Source organism: Delphinapterus leucas, chromosome 9 (assembly GCF_059928025.1).
Source record: "Delphinapterus leucas isolate spDelLeu-1000000601 "Yukka" chromosome 9, BTC_Dleu_Yukka2, whole genome shotgun sequence".
NCBI lineage: Eukaryota > Metazoa > Chordata > Mammalia > Artiodactyla > Monodontidae > Delphinapterus > Delphinapterus leucas.
The window spans coordinates 27,505,009-27,527,369 of NC_143137.1; the positions used below are offsets into that span (position 1 = coordinate 27,505,009).

At 37.2% G+C, this 22,361-nt stretch overlaps 1 protein-coding gene across 1 annotated transcript in view; it reads left to right on the forward strand.

Annotated features, from left to right (window-relative positions):
- SLC13A1 (solute carrier family 13 member 1) overlaps positions 1-22,361 on the forward strand; it is a 78,802-nt gene that overhangs the window by 11,785 nt on the left and 44,656 nt on the right. The window contains exons 2-6 of the mRNA XM_022582164.2: positions 9,138-9,266; positions 11,111-11,247; positions 13,634-13,821; positions 14,441-14,498; positions 14,577-14,625. Coding sequence (XP_022437872.1) covers positions 9,138-9,266; positions 11,111-11,247; positions 13,634-13,821; positions 14,441-14,498; positions 14,577-14,625 — 561 coding nt within the window. The remainder of the gene's footprint in view (positions 1-9,137; positions 9,267-11,110; positions 11,248-13,633; positions 13,822-14,440; positions 14,499-14,576; positions 14,626-22,361) is intronic.

The following is a 22,361-nucleotide window of genomic DNA, read 5'->3' on the forward strand; positions in this document are numbered from 1 at the left end:
ACATTACAAGACTACAGTGATTAAACAGTATCTTACTGGCATAAAGACAGACATATAGACCAATGAAACAGAATAGAGAAATCAGAAATAAACCCATGCATATGTAGTCAACTGATCTTTGACCAGGGTACCAAAAATACACAATAGGCAAAGGATTTGAATGGACATTTCTCCAAAGATGATATACAAATGACCAACAGACATATGAAAAGGTACTCAATATCACTAATCATCAGGGAAATGCAAATCAAAGCCACAGTGAGTTATCACCTCACACCTATTAGGATGGTTTTAATTTTTTTAAAAAAAGATGTGTTGGTGACGATGTGGAGAAATTGGTACCATGGTATACTGTTGGTGGGAATATGAAATGATGCAGTCACTATGGAAAACAGTATGGAGGTTTCTCAAAAAATTAAAAATGGAACTACCATATGTATGATGCAGCAGTCTCACTTATAGGTATATAGCCAAAAGAATTGAAATCAGGATCTTGAAGAAGTATTTGTACTCCCATGTTCACTGCAGCATTATTCACAATAGCCATAATATGGAAACAACCTAAATGTCCATCAATGAATGAATCAATAAAGAAAAATGTGTTATCTGTAGACAGCAGAATATTATTCGGCCTTAAAGAAAAAGAAGGAAATCATGTCATCTAAGACAACACGGATGAAATCATGTCATCTGTGACAACATGGAGGACATTATGCTGAGAAATAAGCCAGTGATAGAAGAAAAAATACTGCATGATTCCACTTTTATGAAGTATCTAAAATAGTCACATTCATAAAAGTAGAGAGTAGAATGGTGGTTGCCAAAAGTTGGGTGGAGGGAGAAACGGGGAGTTGTTCCACAGGTGAAAGTTTCAGTTATGCAAGATGAGTAGGTTCTAGAAATCTGCACAGCACAGTAACCATAGTTAACAATATTGTATTGTGCACTTAAAATTTTTAAGAGGGTAGATCTCATGTTAAGTATTTTTAACACACACACACACACACACACACACACACACAACAAACAAAACCCAGAATGGGGCCTGAGGACACTTTTGGACGTGATGGATATGTTTGTTATCCTGATCGTGGTGATAGTTACACAGGTATATGCATATATCCAAAACTCAGCAAACTGTATACAATATATATGTGCAGTTTTTTGTGTATCTATTAATCCTCATTTTTTAAAAAAGAAATATAAACCAAGAGCAGGTGAATATAAAAAAAAAGACTAGTTAGAAATCTTGGAAATGAAAAATAAAGTCTCTGAAATTCTTTTAAAAATCAAATTTTAAAAACTCAAGATATAATAAACTGTAAACTTTAAACTGAGTACACTTGAGGACATAATCAGTGAACTGATAAGAAAGAATACTAGAAATTCACCTAAAAATCAGACAGAATAATAAATAAATATGCTTTACATGAAAGAATAATTTGAAGGATGAATTCGGAATTTCCAACATACATGTAAAAGGTATTCCTGAAAAAAGAGGGACTAGAAGAGAGATTATATTCAAAGTAATAATAGTTAAAATTTTCAGAATTAAAAAAGATATGAATCCTCAGACAGTATATGCATTTCTAAGTACAAAATAATTTAATTAAATATTAGTCCATGTTTAGACACATCATAAATGAAACTTCAAACCACCGAAGATAAGGAGAAAATTTTAAAGCTACCAAACAGTAAAGAGAAAAAAAAATTATACAAAAGGATGATAATTAGATTAATTTCTCATTTTTTTCAACAATAATGAAGATGTCTAGTACAGATTTACATGACCCTTATGGGGAAAACTTCAAAATATTATAGAAGGAATTTAATGAATACCTAAATGAATGAAAGTGTTCATAGATGGGAATATTTTAAGGCCATTTCTTGTTTTATAAATTCTGCGTAATTTCAATAAAAATCTAAAATTCAAAATGTAAAAGCCTAAAACTATCAAGGCAAGTTTGAGAAAAATGTAAGATAAGGGACTTGAGGTACAGATTGTAAAACTTATTGAAAATCTATAGTAGTTAAAAGACCTTAGTAATTCTGCAAGAGTTGATGTTTGAAAGGCGGTGGGGGGAGTAGGTGATTGAGGGACAAAACAAGGAGTCCATAAACACATGTGCCTGCATTTGTAGCGATTTGGCACAGGAAATAATATAGCAACACAAATTAGATGGACCAAAGATGGACCATCTAATAAAAAAAGCCAGGGCATTTAGGGTATACATTTAGAAAAAAGGCATCAGATTCTTCTACAAATAAATTTAGGCCCTACACTTGAAAACAGCCTTTTTAAGTTTTAGAAAAATTATGGGAATATAATAGAATATAGAAAGAATTTCTCATACAAGGTAGTAAAAGCACAGAATATAACAGAAAGGATTTTAAAATAACTGCATTAAAATTAAAATCCTCTTATCAACCAGAAATAGAATAAAACCAATTTCATAGATGAGTCAGAGAGTAAGACAAATATTTGCAAATATATACTTATAAAGAAATATTATTAAGAATCTAAAAATAACTCCACAAATTCATGATAAAAAGAAATAAACAACTGAACAGAAAGATGGAAAGAGACTATAAATAAGGTAATTTTCAGGAGAGAAACAATTATGTTCAATAACCATGAAAAAAATACTTCAGTGGTATTCAAGCAAATGCAAATTAAGAAGAACTTTCCATACTATCAGATTGTCAAATAAATAAATTAGTCCAGTATGCCAATGGTTGGTGAAACGGAACTTTCTCACATTGTTGGTGCTAATACTGTATAAACTGATACAACCATCTTGCATACTTTCCACTCAGAAACTTCGATAACTACTTTTATACACTAGCTTAGAAAATCTCTTTCCTATATTCACTTTGGAACTAAGTACAAAGATGTTCATAGCCCGTAAACAGCCATCAGTAGAAAAACGGACATATGAATTCTAATGTATCTATAAAAAGAAATGCTCTATCCATTTAAAACAAATTAACAATAGGCCTTCATGTATCAACATGAATGCACTTGAAATAGATAAAACATTGAGTGAAAAAGCAAGTTGAAAAATCACATATACAGAAAATCTTATTTAATCTCAAAACCACATGATGTTTATTAATGCATTAATGGCTACATGTAGTAAAATCACAAAAGCATGGATAGAAAGGATACACATTCTAGATAGTGGTTGACTTTCAGGATTTCAGAGGAGAAGGAAGTGGAGTGGTGTATATAAATCTTGAATGTTTTATTTATTTTTTTAAAATTCAAGCAAATGTGGCAAAATATCAGCATTTAAAAATATGTGTACGAATGTGTTTATTATATAATTTTCCATATGTTCTTAATATTTCATAATTTAAAAAACGCTTTTAAAACATATACTGCTAGAAGGCTTCTTATGCTTCATTTTTTCAAAAATATCAAGGATCAGGAATCTCTTTTTTTAAATTTTTATTAGAGTATAATTGATTACAATGTTGTGTTGGTTTCTGCTGTACAGCAAGGTGAATCAGTTATACACACACATATATCCACTCTTTTTTAGATTCTTTTCCCATATAGGTCATTAGGGAGTACTGAGTAGAGTTCCCTGTGCTATACAGTAGGAGGTCCTTATTAGTTATCTATTTTATATGTAGTAGTGTGTATATGTCAATCAGGAACGGGAATTTCTGGCCCATATTGGTTGGTAATCGTCTGCGCGTAATCTCTCTGGTAGTTTGAGAGAATCTTCTTTTAATAGGAAAGGTGGAGATGGCCCTAAGTGAGCCAGAAAGGCACAGCGTACACACACAGACCAGGAAAACACAGCCAAGTGACATTACACCTCACACTATCGAATGGAATTTACAATATCTGTATTCTGCATAGCTGCCTCTGCCTGGTGGATGTGGTTTGCTGAACTTCTCGGTGTAACTTTTGGAAGTGGTAGAGGGTATACAGGTTTTTTTTTAACAGAAAGTCGGTGTTTTTATTTTTGGGGAAGTCCTCTGGACTTTTCCCCCTTTGTTTCATATAGTATTTTGAGAAGAGATCATGACTTAAAAAATATTTCTGTAAGATCAGTCTTACTCATAATTTTGAATCTTTTTTCCTTCCTATATTTTCCTTCACAATAAACAAAATGAAAGTAGACGTTACTTGTGTTGCTCTCACTCAGTTCAAGAATTTATAATACTAAAACGTTTTGCTATCTGTGGAACAGAATTTGATTCAAGTTTTTACTTGTTATGGTTGCAAGGTTAATTTTAATAAAGACAACAGATGTACTCACGATTTTCACTAGACTTGAGAGGGACTGAGAGGGGAAATGATTCACCCACAGTCTAATTTACTTGACAGTTGGTCTTTTACTGTTGTATCAAGTGTTTGCTGGTGGTGGTAGTACTGGTGATTGTGGTGTATAATGGTGGTTACAGTGGTGTCCTTCTGTTTTAGGGGTAGGGGGCTTGATAACAAGGTGGAGAAAGAGAGGGAAGAGAAAAAAATTAAAGAGGCAAAGATGGTAGAGCTAGAAATAATGGGTCACTGTAAGAATTTCCAGTGATATAATGAAGCAATTTTTTCCTCGATCTCAGAGATGGTTCTGCAAACATTCAGAATGGTTCAAACATTCAGAATGACTTTTGAGTTGTGAGCACTGAGATAACTCCTGAGCTTTCTTCTTCATCAGAAGAACCTGTTCACCCAAAATCATTCACCCTCATTTTAGTTTTGTTGAATATAATGTAACTAACAAATGAAATGTTTTTCTCTTTTTTTTCTTTCTTTTTCTTAACAGAAACATCCACAGATCTTTGATTTTAAAAAAAATAATCCTATATATATTTAATATAAGATTCTTGAAATACTTGACTTTGTGCCTGGATTAACTTTGTGTTGTTGAAGGCCTAAAGTGCTAATAGGAAAGAACACTTTCCTGTCCAAGACTCCAAGCCTGACCAAGAGAGATCACATAATGGAAAACAGGAATTTGAGGAAGGAGGTAGTCCTAGGATAGATCCATCAATAGGATGACTGCATAATTTGTCAGCCAAAGAGGGACACTTTTGAGAACGAAAGTGATTGCTAATCAAAAGGGATACCTGCCCAACAGGTGTAAACCAGCACTATGCCATGAAAACTGACACAGGTGGCCATCCTACCCATTCAGAGGGGGATACATCTGTTTTCCTCCTTTTCTAGACTTTGATCTTCCTTAAGATATGGAAAAAAGAGGCATTTCCTACACATTGTGGGAATGTAGCTATCAGGGACAACAGATATAGTGCCTTAGCCAGATGCAGCTGTAATCTCCTGGGACACATATGCAGAAATATGAAATGTATGTGTCTGTTTGTGGGAAGCTCCATAGACAAGATGTAAGTATGAACCTCACATTGAAGAACGGCCAAGTTTTCACAACAGATTATGAGTCTAGGGACTCAGCTTGAGCAAAAAGACACTTACTGGAAGCACGTTTCTGGTTTGCAAGTTGGACCCAGGGATGATGATAAAAGGGAAGGTCCGAAAGGTTACTTCCTCGAACGAGGTAGTAACCCAGGGCTTCTCAAACTGTAACCTATGTAAGAATCACCTGGGGAACCTTAAAATGGTGATCCTGATTCAGAACGCCTGGGGAAGAGCTTGAGATGCTTGCATTGCTCACAAGCTCCCAGATCATGTTGATGCTGCTGGTCCATGGACCACACAGCTGGTAGGCAGAGAAATCCAAATGAGTGATCCAAGTGTTGATTCTCACTTGGTGATTTGCAAGGAACAGCAGGTAGGCAGGTAGGCAGCATTTTTATTACCAGAGATTTTTACTCAAATGCTGTTTAAGGCCAAGCAGGTAAGAGAGTGCGTGAGATGGTGCAGAGGTACTGTGCAGAACTGAAAAGCACAAGTCAGTCTCTAAAGGGGAATTTCGGAGTCCTCAAGTCTGGAGAATTATTGATCTGGAAGAAGATGATTCCAATGTTACCAAATTCCTTCATTTTTCAAGAGAAGCCAAAAATCTGGATTTTAAATCTAATATGAAATCTGCTTGTTTGTAAATCTTGACTCAAATGCACACGCACACACACACACATACCATTGTAAGTCAAGTAAACTGTATTTTTTGCTAGATTTGGCCATCAGTTCGCAACTGCTTTGTCTACATAGTTAAACTAGGTCAGAGGGTCCAAGAGGCCAAGGTATGGTCACACACAGGTAGAAGCCGTCATATAAGAGTATCTGGGGGCTTCCCTAGTGGCACAGTGGTTGAGAGTCTGCCTGCCGATGCAGGGGACAGGGGTTCGTGCCCTGGTCCGGGAAGATCCCACATGCTGTGGAGCGGCTAGGCCCATGAGCTATGGCCGCTGAGCCTGTGCGTCCGGAGCCTGTGCTCCACAATGGGAGAGGCCACAACAGTGAGAGGCCCGCGTACCGCAAAAAAAAAAAAGAGTATCTGGGGGCTCACTAGTATGACTGCCTGATTGAATGTCATGGATTAGAGTTTAGAAGGGTGCGTGATGAGAAGCAGGGATCAGAACCCAAATATGAAGAAGGAATATAGATAAGACTCTTTAGAAATATTTCAGGAAGTACTGGGGTGAGTTTTTTTTTGTTTTGGCTGCGTTGGGTCTTCGTTGCTGCGCGCGGGCTTTCTCTAGTTGCGGCGCGCAGGCTTCTCATTGCAGTGGCTTCTCTTGTTGAGGAGCACGGGCTCTAGAGCGCAGGCTCAGTAGCTGTGGCGCACGGGCTTAGTTGCTCTGCGGCATGTGGGATCTTCCCGGACCAGGGCTCGAACCCGTGTCCCCTGCATTGGTAGGTGGATTCCTAACCACTGCGCCACCAGGGAAGCCCTGGAGTGAGTCTTAAAGTTAGAGTGAAGGTGGCCTTGAATGCAAGATGAGGATTTTGGATTCTTTTCAATAAACAACTGAAAAATCACTGACTTGATCATTTTAAATCAGGGCTGGGCCAGTTAAAACATGAAAGTCATCTACACAAGCAAATAATACTTGAAATTTTGCTTTTTATTTTGTCCCCAAAGTTGCCCCATCTGAGCAGACTATGAGTGTCTAGCTGAAGTAGACCCATGTGGAAATGAAATTTCAACACTATGGCAGGGGTTATGTGTGGTGAACAGAATTCACTGGTACCATATTCTATTTATTTTTCTGATGTTTTTGCAGTCCCTTATAGATTGGTGCTCCAGACACTTGTCAGGGTAGCTAGTCCCTTAATCCAGGCTTATGAAAGGGAATGACGAAAACGAAGCAGATTTTTGAAAGATCACCTCATTCTGGAATAGCCTTGCCTGCAGTGGAGGAAGTAGAATGGAGGAAGCAGAAGGTCAGGTTTTAGAGGTAAAATGACAGGGGGATGGATAGGACCAAGAGACTGGTTGGTTGTGATTAAAAAGCAAGATAATAAAAAGGTCCATTTTGTCTTTGAAATCTAGGTTCTTGTAAGTATGATAGAAAACATAGGGTCATAATGAAGAGCTTTGGGGTTATCCATGTGTTCTAACTAAGCGAAAAAGCAGGCCTGGTCATTCTCTACACTGGCATTTTATTTTATTTTTTAATTAATTAATTAATATTTTTGGCTGCCTTGGGTCTTTGATGCTGCACACGGGCTCTCTCTAGTTGCCGGGAGTGGGGGCTACTCTTTGTTGCGGAGCACAGGCTCTAGGTGCATGGGCTTCAGTAGTTGTAGCACACGGGCTCAGTAGTTGTGGCACATAGGCTTAGCTGCTCTGTGGCACGTGGGATCTTCCCGGACCAGGGCTCAAACCCATGTCCCCTGCATTAGCAGGCGGATTCTTAACCACTGCGCCACCAGGGAAGCCCTACACTGGCATTTTAAATTAAGCTCATATTCACAGATTCTCTCCAGAGCAAGTCAGGAAGATTTAGTCAAAGCTCAGCTTTGTTTCACTGTTTTTTATTGTTTGTCAAGATTATAGAGGCAGACTTTGTGTAATATTGTCAACATCAAAACACCTTGCTCAGCTTTGTTTCACTGTTTTTTATTGTCTGTCAAGATTATAGAGGCAGACTTTGTGTAATATTGTCAACATCAAAACACCTTTAGTCTTTCTCCTTGAAAAAGCACAACAAAGACATGAGACAATCATGGCTTATTAAGAATTTCTTAGAAACCCACTGAAAGTACAGGATTTCTGGATGAGTAAATACCAGGCCCAGAGGACTCACCCTGAGGTAGGTGAATCAGAGGGCAGCAGAGCTAGAAATGTTATTGTCCTGGGAAAGCCTTAAATAAAAGACCTCGTTAAACTCAGACAGCAGTTTTTGTAAATTTGTTAATTTTTCAAACGCAGCCCAGAATTTGCAGAGATTAAGCAGTGTGAGAGCAAAACAAAGCCTATAAGAGATGCTAACCTTTACTGATCACTTAGTACATCCTGGGTGATTTCATATCAAAATTATTTATATAAGCCAAACACAATGACAAATTCCAACCATTCCTTAACAATGCCCTAAAATAGAAACCCACAGTTTTATACCTAGCAAAGCAAAACATTCTATTAAGAGTCTCCATCCTGTTGAGTCCCCCTGTGTCTTCCCAGGAGCTCAGCTGTCTTTCTAAAAAGCAAAGCAGAGGCTCTTCACCTCCAGGTCTGTGTCACTTAGGAGCAAATTCAGTCTTATCCATGCATGTAACAGGGCACTGTCCTTCTTTCCCTGTAAAAAAGTACACCAATACTTTTCTTCTAGGTTGATTTCCCTTTTTAGTAGAGGGAGAGGAAGGTCAGTGTGCATGGTTCCCACCCAACCAAGAAATGCAGTGAAAAGGCAGGGAGTACATTTCACAGGCCAAATGAAGGTGAGGGCAAACAACTATATACGCTGACATGAACACAGAAAACTGACTGCATGCTGTTGTCTGTTTTGAAGAAAATGTGAAGGAAACATAACAAATAAGGATGTTTTTATGTCATTGGTTTTTCATGTGTATTAAATTTTGACTCTTGGAACCCCTCAGAAATAACCATTTTGCTGCCCAACTCAAAGGGGCAGGGACTTCAGAGTTTCTTCATAACTTTCTCTGTGACTCGACTCTATCCAGCAAATGTGATTGCGATTTGAATGATAATTTCCCAGCCTCATTATTTCACCTGGCATTTTGCCTTTGTTCTGTCCAGGAAGCAGAATGTGCCTACATCCTGTTTGTCGTTGCCACGTTTTGGCTGACAGAACCTTTGCCTCTGTCGGTAACAGCTTTGCTGCCTGCCTTAATGCTCCCTATGTTTGGGATCATGCCTTCCAAGAAGGTAGGTTCTCCTGCGAATGTTTGACATAATTAGATTCCCTACTTCATGCTGCTACTTCCAATGAGAAAGCTGTATTTAAAAGGATCAATAATCCTGTTGATAAGGCTTCCACATAAGTCCTCCAAACTTCCAGCTGTTTCTTGCCTCTAGAATTCTGCATGTGTGTCCACCTTCAGGTGGACAAAAACAAAACACAGACTGTGGCTTCTTGAGTCATGTGTGTCAGTAGAAGAAATGTGTGTCCAATCTTCCCAGGCTGACATCCATGCCCGGTGCCTACCTCCCAAGAAAAGGGCCAATTCTTTCACGTCCTGCATCAGCTTTTTCTAGTCAACAGAATTCGGTCTCACAGTGTTGGAAAAGCAATTTTTGTTTCTAATGAAGAAAAAGCTTCCCTGTCTTCTTTTCCAGAAACCTGCCATTTCAGAAGATAAGGCCAAATTAACTTTCACATGGGTTTCCATTTTGTTCTTGCTGAGAGTTTATTCATGCTGAGAGGTGTTTCTTACCTTTATACAATCTAAGGGTACCCATCTGAAGAAAATGGATTCAGTTTCCCATTAAAAGCATGAAATGCATTGAAACCAGAATATCTATCTCCATGCAGCTTTCAGCCACCCAGCACACAACTGCCTAAACCACAGCTGAAACATTCTCAGGCAAGATGTCATGTTCAAGATGACAGGCCATGCAATTTATCACCTTTGGATTTCTATCTTCTGCCTGGGCCCAGTACTGCTTTCACGAGGCTCATCTGTCCTGTAACGTGGGTGGAGACTTCTGTTTTTTAACTAATCCGTAATACCCATGATACAGTTTTCTTCCCCTTTCCGCGGGAGAAGATTTTACCACAGCCTTGTGATTCAATTTAAGCCAAGCATTTCATAAAGTCAGGTCTCTTGAATATCAGTACCATGAGGTATTTTTAAATAAGGTTTCTATGATTAGATAAGTTTGAAAAATATGTAGTATAGGGTATCCCACACTTTGAGAGTGATAGTATACACTAGTGTTTAAAGGTTTTGAGAAGGCCTACAAGAAAGAAAATTCTAGAATCATAGAAAACTCTGTTTTTTAAACTTATTTGTCCACAGAAACTTTTTTTTTTGTGTGGTACGCGGGCCTCTCACTGTTGTGGCCTCTCCCATTGCGGAGCACAGGCTCCGGACGCGCAGGCTCAGCGGCCATGGCTCTCGGGCCCAGCCGCTCCACGGCATGTGGGAATCTTCCCGGACCGGGGCACGAACCTGTGTCCCCTGCATCGGCAGGTGGACTCCCAACCACTGTGCCACCAGGGAAGCCCAGAAACTTTTTTTTTTAAAGAAAAATATTATGTACCTTTCAGAGCATTCTTTGGTAAGTCCTGCTGCAAGTGGTTGCCCAAGTATCTGTATACTCTACTAGTCTCCACTCAAGATACAAGAGTGACTGCAGTTTTGGTATAATGGTGGTGATAAAGATATTGGCACGCCAAAACTTGACTTGAGATTTTCCCAGATCATAGTCATGGCCGTTCTGCCATAGGAGTACAAACTAATTAACCCCAGTTTACAGATGGAGAAATTAAGGCATAGAAGGCACCTGCCTGATGTTGCTCAGCTCTTTAAAAACTTAGTATATGGGCACCCTTTTTTCTTTTCTATATACTTTTTTCATAGCACTACTGTTTCTGGGTAAGGATGTGGAACTTATTTAAATTTGTATTCAAACACATCTACATTTTTTTCAACAAAATAGAAAGATCATGTAGTTGAAGGTCAAAGTTAAGTGCAGTGAAACAATGTCTTTCTGGTGCAGTGTTTTCCCCCCACCAACGTAAATAATGGGTTTAACTGTAATTTCAGGTGGCATCTGCTTATTTCAAAGATTTTCACCTACTGCTAATTGGAGTCATCTGTTTAGCAACATCAATAGAAAAATGGAATCTGCACAAAAGGATTGCTCTGAGAATGGTGATGATGGTGGGTGTGAACCCAGCATGGTAAGTACTGTGTTTACCGTTCCAGGTTTACATTCCAAACAGACCATTTTTGTGCAGAGCAAATAAACAGATAAGTAATGCATATCCAGACAATCATTTGTATGGCAGTGTAAGTCATGACTTTTTTTTTCTCTGCAAATATGAAAGTGATATAAAAGGTACTTGAGGGGCTTCCCTGGTGGCGCAGTGGTTGAGAGTCCGCCTGCCGATGCAGGGGACACGGGTTCGTGCCCCGGTCCGGGAGGGTCCCACATGCCGCGGAGCGGCTGGGCCCGTGAGCCATGGCTGCTGACCCTGCGGGTCCGGAGCCTGTGCTCCGCAACGGGAGAGGCCACAACAGTGAGAGGCCTGCATAACGCAAAAAAAAAAAAAAAAAAAAGGTACTTGAGTTGGAGGAGGAAAAGAAAGAAAACTTTCCCACTGCAGGTCTAATTACAGGGAGGTTGGAATAAGTGGACACAACTCGTTCACCTTTTATACACTGTAGGAGTCAAAGCTGAGAGAAGCCTTGAACCTCAACAGACAAGACTGACAGACATCAGAGTAGATTTCAGTGCCATCTTGTTTATTTGGCTGATTACACATTCAAGACTCTTTCAAGAGTATCCTTGATCATCAGGGAGGATGTTAAGAACCAAAGACATTGCTGACAAAATACAAATATGTGCAGAAAAATTCTAAGGTGAACATTTCTCTTTTTAAATGAACTGTTCCAAAGTGAAGCAATTAAGAAGGTTCATTTATAGAATGTGAAATCACTCATTAGACTGATTTTCCCCACTAAAATAAATGCTTTTTTCCATTAAATTAATTGGCTGTTTTGGTTTTAATTCTAGCTCTTGTTAAGAACATAGATGGGAGCTAAAAAAAAAAAAAAATTCCAGTGTCATAATCATTTACCTAATGGCATTATGCTTTAAAGCCTTAGGTGGTTCTTCCCTTCTCATCTTTCTTTAAAACATAGGAAAATTGTATTGAACTATGTTGCATAATTCGTTCCAGGGTATAACCACATCTGTGTTTAGCATTTATGGAGCAAACTGTTTTGTTAAATAGAAAAAAAAATTCAATAACTCAGATCAGACACATTTTTAAAAATATGTTACTTAAAAATTTTACGACATGTATGTATTAAGGGTATTTCACTCTTACAATGAAATGGTGTTCCATGCCTCTTAAAGTGCTATAGAAATGTGTCTCTTTTCCTTGGCCACCTGCTCACTGGCCCCAGGGGGTGAGGTCATGCACTGCACAGTGAGGCAAGGGTCCTGTCCATTATACCACTAAGCGGTTTTTCAATTTAAGGCATTTTTACCACGCAGAAGTTTTATCAGTTCCTACCCTTTGTGTACTGAAAGTTTTCTTGTTTTGCCAGTGCCTGAAGTTAAAATTGTTTCTTTTTTTTTATTATTAAGAATCACTTCTTGTTTAAACAGTTTTCTTAAAAGTTTTCTTTTACACTTAGAAAATATCCACCTTATCTGTAGTTGGAATTTATAGTGTGGAATTTTCTTATAGATCTATTTCAAAAGAGACTCAGAGAATTTCATAAATGGCGCTATATGGAAAGATGTGCTTCTGAATGATTTTCTTGGACCTCCTACTCAAGAGATCATGTTTTTTTCCCAATTGTGATTTTGAAAGCTTATAGACATGGTTTAAAATCCTATAATCTTAGGTATGTTATTTTTTAAGGGAGAAGAATTACTCTATTTGTAAGAGGAGACAATGTAATACATCCAGTCTTGACAACAGGCAGGGATGTCAGATTCAGGAGAGCATGAATAATTGAATCTACAGAAAATTCTGAAACCTCATTTTAGCTAGTGAGTTTACCCATTTCCTCCACCCACCATATATTGAACCAGAGTAGTTAACAAGTAAAAAGCAGATTTATAAATATTAACCTCCCTCCTTGCCCTTGTGCCTCCTTGGCACATATACTAATAATCAGAGATATGACCCAAACATAAAAGAAAGAATAAGGGATCTTAAATGCAAATGCTGACTGCACCTTATCTTACTAGTATTTGAAGATGTGTCATCTGTAAAGGGCATTCAAATATTGGTGTAATATTATAAGCTGTTACACCATCTACCAACTTGCAGTTTGATTATAAGTTTTATCATTTTTCTGGTTTCAGAGAGAAGATTCTTACGGTTTTCAGGGAGACAAACCTCGTAAGAAATCTGCCGTTACATGTGCCATTTTGATTTCTACCTGGCTATAGCTGTCCTCAGAGTTCCTCATCTGGGAGGAATCTTAACCTTAACCTGTTTTGAAAAAATTAATTCACAACTCATAAACAACATCCTTTACAGTTAAGTGATACAGAGCTGGTGAAGCTAGAGAGCACAGTTCATAATAAAGGCCTTCTCATTTCAGGCTGACCTTGGGGTTCATGAGCAGTACCGCCTTCTTATCTATGTGGCTTAGCAACACCTCTACTACTGCCATGGTGATGCCCATCATGGAGGCTGTGGCCCAGCAGATCATCAGTGCTGAAGCAGAGGTTGAGGCTACTCAGATGACTTATATCAGTGGATCAACCAACTATGGACTGGAAACAGATGGTAGGTATCACATGTTGATTTGGCCACAGTGGGGTCTAGTCATTTGGGCAATAGAAAAAGCTCAAGAATTCTGGGTTATATTTTGAACTAATTGTCCATACATGCATGATGGGAATTTAACCTTCTTCTTTCTCTATTTTCCAGTATTTATACAAGGGAATTACATTTACCCAAATATTTTACTTTCAATTAATGGTTGAATTTACATTCTCTAGCAAAAGGGAAAGAATAAGTATGACTTTTCTATCCTCCAGCCAGTCTGTTAGAACTTTCTCTGTCTTTCATGCCTTTATCAGTAGACCTCCAGGTTACTCTTTTATACTGAAATGACTTTCCTGCATAATACTGGGAACGTTTAATTCTTATATTCTATTTGGAAACAGCATCACATTTTACCTTGGTTATTTCTGGTCTGATAAACTGCTCTGATGCAGTGAAAAAAAGTGTTGGGAGGATATTGGTGTTTGTAAAATACTTTATTATGATGACTGTTATGTCAGTACAAGGTGATTTTGTTTATTTTCAGTTTCTAATAATGCTTCCATCTTCACACACACACATACACACACTGATAACCCTTCATTTAAATTATTATTTTTTTCTATTTAATGTTTTGCAGAAAATGTTAATGGACATGAAACAAGTGAGAGAAAAGAGAAAACAAAACCAGTTCCAGGGTAAAGAATATTATTTTGATTAGGATTTTCTGAATTACATTTTAATAAAATTATAAACTGAGTCAATTTGTTTTTCAGATACAGTAATGATGCAGGGAAAATTTCAAGCAAGATGGAGCTGGAAAAGGTACATTAAATTTGATTCTCTCTGAATAATTATACATAAAATTATATTAGATCTGCAGTTAGATACGTATGCATTTTAAAACCTGTTACTTGCTTCCTTGTCTATAAATTACTTTACTTGCTTACATCAAAGCATATTGTAATGGTTTGATAAGCCTTCATGGATGGACTGAAATCAACATCCTGATAGGAAACATTTTAGGCTCTGAAAATCAGCCTCATTTTCTCCTTTTACCAGGTTCATGGTGATGGCAGTTAGCAGATGTAGTTTAAAGAAATATAATGCTAGTCTCAGAATATTGTTTCATTTTCTTATTAAAATCTTGCTGCCTTTTTGTTAGGCTCATCCTATTTCTTCCAGGGTATGAACTTAGAGCAACTCCTATTCATGTAATTACAATCCAGTTATCTTTAGTGTCTTCCTTACCACTAAATTCAATGCAGAATTCATGAGCTGCTACTGTCAAACACAGATGGAGGAGTTGTTGTAGCTATTCTGCCTATTTAAGGAAGGAAAGAGACTTTTGTAAACTACCGCATAGAATTCATTTCCCCAGAATAAATCGGTGTAAAAATACTATACTAGGTTGTATTGGGAGCAATATATCTTGAGACCATTGAAAAACAGTCCTGCATAGAAATAGTTCAACAGTAACCATGGCATTAGAAATATGAGATTGGGGCATATGTTCCTTCCTCAGGCTATAATGCATTAGCATGCAACTCAATAGGAAAAAGAAAACTTTCTTGTTATTTACAGAAATCTTCAAGGAAAGAGCGAATTTTATGTAAAGAGAAAACTAATACAAAGATAAGTTTTAAACCACTAGCTACAGGGTGTATCAAGGGTTTTTAAGATGAGAATTGAATACATATTTATGAAAACATTATCATCTTTAGGGAGAGAAGTAATTCTTTTAAAACATAGAAAATCAACAGTATGCCCACTGTATTACAGAAGAATGCATTATAAATAGGCTTTAAAAACTGCTGGATATACTTGCACTCGGTAACTTTCTTGTGGTCATCTTTACAAACCCAGTTTTCTGGCGTGATGCCTAAATTTGGCTTCCAATGATTTGACATCCAACACTGTCCTAGGCATTGTAGGAAGGTCTGTTGATGAAAAGACCTACTCCTTACCGTAAGCAGCTCAGAGTCTAATGGGGAAGATGGACTTAAAAAAAATGCATGACATAGGGCTTCCCTGGTGGCGCAGTGGTTGAGAGTCCGCCTGCCGATGCAGGGGACACAGGTTCGTGCCCCGGTCTGGGAAGATCCCACATGCCGCGGAGCGGCTGGGCCCATAAGCCATGGCCGCTGAGCCTGCACGTCCGGAGCCTGTGCTCCACAACGGGAGAGGCCACAACAGTGAGAGGCCCGCATACAGCAAAAAAAAAAAAAAAAAAAAAAGTGTGACATAAATACCACAGCAAAGGTGCACACAGAGGCCAGATCTCCCAGAAGCTGGAGCAACTAGCTCAATCTAGGAATATTGCCAGAGGGAATGTGAGGTAAAGGAATTTGAGTCTGGAGCAAGATGTCGTGTGCAATCAGGGAAGTGCAAACTCCATGAGCGCAGGGACTGTGTCCACTTGGTTCAGCATATAATCCCCTAGCACATTGCATTGTTTGACAGAGAGTAGGTATTCAATAGATATTTATCTTGACTAATTAACGAAGGAGAGAAAAAGGAAGAGGTAACATAATCAGAGAATAAGGTGAATTCAAAGACCCCAAAATGTCGAGAGCAGGGCTTTTTTTGGGAAACATCTCCAGTGCAGGTGCCAGGAATGAGCTGTGGAAAGTGAAATGTTTGGATAGGTTGGACCAGGTTAAAAATTGCTGTTCATGCCATGCAAAAGAGTTTAGTTCATCTTAAGGGAAATAGAGAGCTTTGAAGCCAGGAGGCAGCATGTTAAATTCTGCCCTTTGAGAAGCTTACTGTGGCAACAATGTGAAAGGCAGAGGGTATGGACCTAATTGAATTTTTTGATTAATCTGACTTTGTGGATGAGAGAGGGAAAAGTATAGAAGATGCCTCTGCTACAGTAAGCTAGGTAAAGGCAGATGGTGATGCCACAGACTGAGATGGGAAACACTGAGGGGAAATAAGTTTTCAACGGGGAGAAGTAAGGTAATTTGGGTATATTTTAGGCAGTAAAGATTAAGATCTGAGTTTGGAAGAGAAGACCTTTGAACAATGATTCTATGGTCTTTCTAGAACTTTATATATACAAATTTAGCTTGGTGTAAAAGAAAATTAAGGGATCACTTTTTGCTCTGTAATAGTGCTATTTATAAGAGATCACATGAAAGTATTTTTTACATACTGTACATTTAAGATATGTTTTGATTTTTAGCAGTTACACATCTCTTCTCAGATATAAACATATTGTATAGTTTGTGTTATACTTATAATAAATTGTACCTGTTCTTTGCTAGATTTAAACTAGATAATTTAAGATTAACTGATTATGTGGAAGAATCTATATCTACTTAATCTAGCTATAAAATGGAAGGGATATTTATATTCATAATGTTTTAGTCTTCTGCTTTTTTCATGAAGTTGGTGGGACATTTTATTGAATTAAAATAAATTCTGTGTGGTTTGGCTTTGAATGTGAACTACAAGTCAAAAAAGATCCAAATATTACTCCTTTTGAGAGGGGATGGTTTAAAATAAATTTCAAAGAAGAGAAAAAAAATGAAAGTCATAGATTTTTTTTGGTAATTTGCACCATTTTGCCATGTTTTTACACATCTGAATCACCAACGTGTTGATTTGATATACTCACATATTGCAAAATGATCTCCACCATAGCTTTATTTAACACCTCCATCACATTACATAATTACCATTCCTTTATTGCAGTGTTAACATTTAAGATCTACTCTCTTAGCAACTTCCAGCTATGTATATAGTATTACTAATTATAATAATCATGCTGTACATTAGATCCCCAGAACTTATTCATCCTAAAACTAGCAGCTTGCACCCTTTGACCATCATCTCCCCATTTGCTCACCCCCAGCCCCTGGTAACCACCACTCTACTCTCTGTTTTATGAGTTTGGCTTTTATGGATTCCACATATAAATGATACCATGCAGTATTTGTCTTTCTCTGATTTATTTCACTTAGCATAATGCTATTATAATGATAGCCATTCTAACAGGTGTGAGATGATAACTCATTATACTTTTGATCTGCATTTCCCTGATGGTTAGCGGTGTTGAGCACCTTTTCATGTACCTGTTGACCATTTGGATGTCTTCTTTGTGAAAATGTCTATTCAGTTCCTCTGCCCATTTTTCAGTTGGCTTGTCTGGGGATTTTTGTTTGGTTGGTTGGTTGGATGTTTTTGCTAGTGAGTTGTATGAGTTCTTTATATACTTTATCAGTCCTAAAACTATTATTACTAGAACTGCAAAGTTTTGGTGAAGATGATAACGATGATGATTTTCCCGCTGCTGCTGCAGCCGCTGATGGTGATGATTATATGCTGGTTTTGAAGCTGATGGATATTCAGCAGTTCCTCAGATTCCAGGAACTCATTAAGAAGCACTCCTATCTAAGAGTCATATTCCTAAGCTGCATACTTAAAAAAGAGATGTCTTCCGTGACTCACCAAGTTCCCTTTTCACTATAGGCAATGGCCCACCCATTAGCAGAACTCCCTACTCATGCCCAGAATAAAAATGGTGGGTAGGTACTTAGACCTAACTGACCATAAATTCTATATTACTCCAAAAGTAGCTGAAATATTTTTAGAGAAGAAAAGGAACAAGAAGAAAGGAAGACCCCAAAATGACACTGACATACATGAGGGAATAGATTTGTCAGGTTCCAGTGGAGCAATTGGGAGACCAATCATCACTCATATTATTTCCATAAGAAATGAGTTCCAGGTTTCCAAAAATCAATTTTTACATACCAAGAGAAGAATCAAGTTGCTATATATTTTCCTTCTTTCAAGCACTAGTATTAATCAGAGAGATACCTCAGATTTTTACACTAGCTCAATTTCTAAGCCTCCAGACATCTTTGAATGAAAGGAACTGAAAAATCAGTACACTTTTAATGAAAGGCCTAAAGTAATTGTTTTCCATTCATCTTATATAATTTCTTGTTCCCCAAAGGGAAAAATTCAAAGGAAAATTTCCTTGAACAAATTGAATTTTGCTTCTAATTACGTGTTGTTTAGTTTGGGGGTGAAATTCTTATTATTCAAAATCAAATTCCGTAAGAGGGCACTCTTTAATATTCTCCAAAAATTCTAAGAACCATATAACAGTAATTAGCATGGGTCATAATGTCAGGGACTAGGGGCATTAGTGCTGCCAAGTAAGGAGATATCAGTTCTAGAATATCTGGCCCCTAGATCAAATGTAGAAAAGGAATTTTAGATTAGATCAAGTAGGTACTACAAACAAAAGTTCTTCTTGATTACTCTTGCCTTCTCATAGACCGCGTGAAATTCGGCAGCAAAGCCAATTGTTAATGCCTCTCAGACCTCACTTGAGACAACTCACGGGTCTCCTTTACTCATCCTGCCAAACCCTGCGGTTTATAGAGAGGTGAGCAGAAAGAGAGAGAGAGGGAGAATGACTGAGAGAGAGAGCCTATTACACACCCTTTAGGAATCACAGCAGCATCAAAAAGACAAGAGATAACAAGTGTTGTTGAAGGTGTCGAGAAAAGGGAGCCCCCTGTTCATTGTCGGTGGGAATGTAAAGTGGTGCAACCACTATGGAAAGCAGTATGAAGGTTCCTCAAAATATTAAAAATAGAACCACCATAGGACCCAGCAATCCCACTACAGGGTATATATTCAAAGGAAATGAAAACAGGATATTGAAGAGATATCTGCACTCCCATGTTCATTGCAGTAGCCAAGATATGGAAAAAACGTAAGTGAATGAATGGATCAAGAAGATGTGGTATATATAGACCATGGAATATTATTTAGCCATGGCAAAAAAGGAAATTCTGCCATTTGCAATGACATGGATGAAACCTGAGTGCACTATGCTAAGTAAAATAAGCCAGACAGAGAAAGACAAATACTGCATGGCTTCATTTATATATGGAAATCTTTTTTTTTTTTAAAGTAAAACTCATAGAAACAAAGAGTAGAAAAATGGTTGCCAGGGGCTGGGGCAGGGTGGTGGGTAGGTAAATAGGGAGAGGTTGGTAATAGAGTATAAGCATTTGGCTATAAGATAAAGTCAGAGGACCTAATGTAAAACATGGGGACTAGAGTTGATAATACTGTTGTATGGTTGAGATTGGCTAGGGGACTGATACTTGAATGTCTCACCAAAAAAAAGAAAAAAAAAAGAAAAGAAAGAAAGAAAAAGAAAAAGAAAGAGAAACATGAGGTGATGGATGTGTTGATGGGCTGGATGGGGGTAATCTTTTCATAATGTATATGTGGATCAGATCACAATGATGTACACTTTAAATATCTTACAATTTTATTTTTTAATTATACCTCAATAAAGTTGAAAAGGATCATGGGATATTTAAAGTGTACATCATGGTGATTTGATGAAGTATTCATGGTGAAATGGTTTCCACCATCTGGTTGATTGGCACATTGATCACCTCACATATTTATCCTTTTTTCTTTTCTTTTTTTTTTTTTTTTGGTGAGAACATTTGAGTTCTACTCTCTTGGCAAATTTCAATTGTCGAGTGCAGTGTTGTCAACTCCAGTCACCATGTTTTGCGATGGCTCTTAAGTCCTTACTCATCTTATAGCTGAAAGTTTGTACCCTTTACTTGGTCCTTTTTTAACCTGGCAGTTTTCTGTGCCTCTGGGAATACAAGATGAAGTTGAACTTTCAAAAGAAATTGTAACTATTCTACTCACTAATCCAATTTATGAGAACTCATTCCATTCAACTGAGAATTTGGAAGCCTCATTATCAATGGTATTAAATCAGAACAAAGGATGATGTTTCTGACATACACTGGGGATCCAATATGCCCCACAAAGAGGCTTCACTAAAGTGAAGGTAAATGCCTGGGTGTCAGCAAACAGGTCACACCCGATCCACGTGAAATTCTGCCAGGTGCATCTTCCGAAAGAAGAGAGAAGTGGGTGGCAACCGTTGGTGAGGTAAATTCACTTCTGAGTAAATAATTTAGTTTAATATTCATTAAAAAAAGAGAGGAATCATAGCAGCAACCTGTGAACACAACCTCACTCAGATTTTAATATTTATTGTAGTCAAAGCCCTAGCTGGGCTCCACTGGTTTACTTAGCTAGGGTTCCACAAAACATTTTGTTATTAAAGAAATAACTATTGATGATACCTCTTCTTCCATATATCTTTCATTTTTGAATCACAAAAATGTGGTTCTTCACATTTCATATTGTTAAAATATTATCTAGCAAACAACGTGAGCTTAGCCATGTTGGAAGCATCTGTACTTTCCTCTAACTGTACAATAAACCTCCCATACCATAAAATTTATTCTAATACTGTACTTTGTTTCCTAAAATCTTCAACAATATTTTTCTCTTCATATTCCAATGATATTTCCTAACAAAGGAATACAGTTATTTTGTCCCCAAATTGTTTTTCATATATCTTGATTATGAAATATTTTAATATATACATATTTAAAGAATGTAACACACATTTTAAAGAATAAAACGAATAAAATGGTATTTACCAACACCCCAGCCTAAGAAATAGAACATAACAATTTCTAGAAATATCCATGAGCTCTTCTCTGATTCCATCTCCTTTCTTCAGACCATCATATCCATCCCCTTATCAACATAGCCACAGTCCAGAATTTCATGTTAATCATTTTCTTATTTTCTTTTCAGTATTACCACTTATATTAGTTACTTCTTCATCTCAACAAAGACCAAAACTAGCAATAGTTTTAATAAGATAGAAATAGGCTGGTATGGTGGCTCCACAATCATGATGACCTTGACTCTTTCTATTCTTGCTCTGCCATCCTCAGCACTTGACGGCTACCTCATGGTTCAAGATGGCTGCCTCATCTCCCTCTATCCATTCTCTGTTCCAGCTAGCAGGCAACAGAAAGGAGAAAGTAGAAGGCATATACATATACTTAGTAATTATTCTGTTACCTTCCTGGATTCAGAATTATTCATATTTTCTATTTCTCCTTGAGTTTTAGTTATATTTTTCTAGGAAATTATGCATTCCATTTCAAATTTAGTAGCATGTTGTTTATAATATTCACTTATTACCTCTTTAATTTCTACAGTATTTTTAGTTATGTATCTTTTAGTTACTAATATTTTTACTTATGCTTTTAAACATTTTTGGAATAACTCTTCCAAAAGTATGTTGATTTTATGTCTTATAAGTCTTATCAAAGAACCAGCTTTTGGCTCTTTTGATCCTATTTCATGTTCTACTTTATTAGTTTCTTCTCTTTATTACTTCGTTCTATTTTATCTTTGCATTTAGTTTCTGTTCATTTACTTTTAAAAGTATACAGTTGCATTACTTTTTTTGAGCTTTTCTTCTCTTCCAAAGTAAGAATTTGAGGAGACAAATTTTCTTCCATTTCTTACACTTTAGCTGCATTCCATATTTTTTAGTTCTTTGTGTTTTTTGCTTTCCATTACGCTAGAGTCTTTGATCCATGAGCTGCTTAGACATGTGATTTAAATTTTGAAATAAATGAGTCTTTTGTAGCTACTTTTTGTTTTGCTTTTTTATTTCTAACATAAATTTA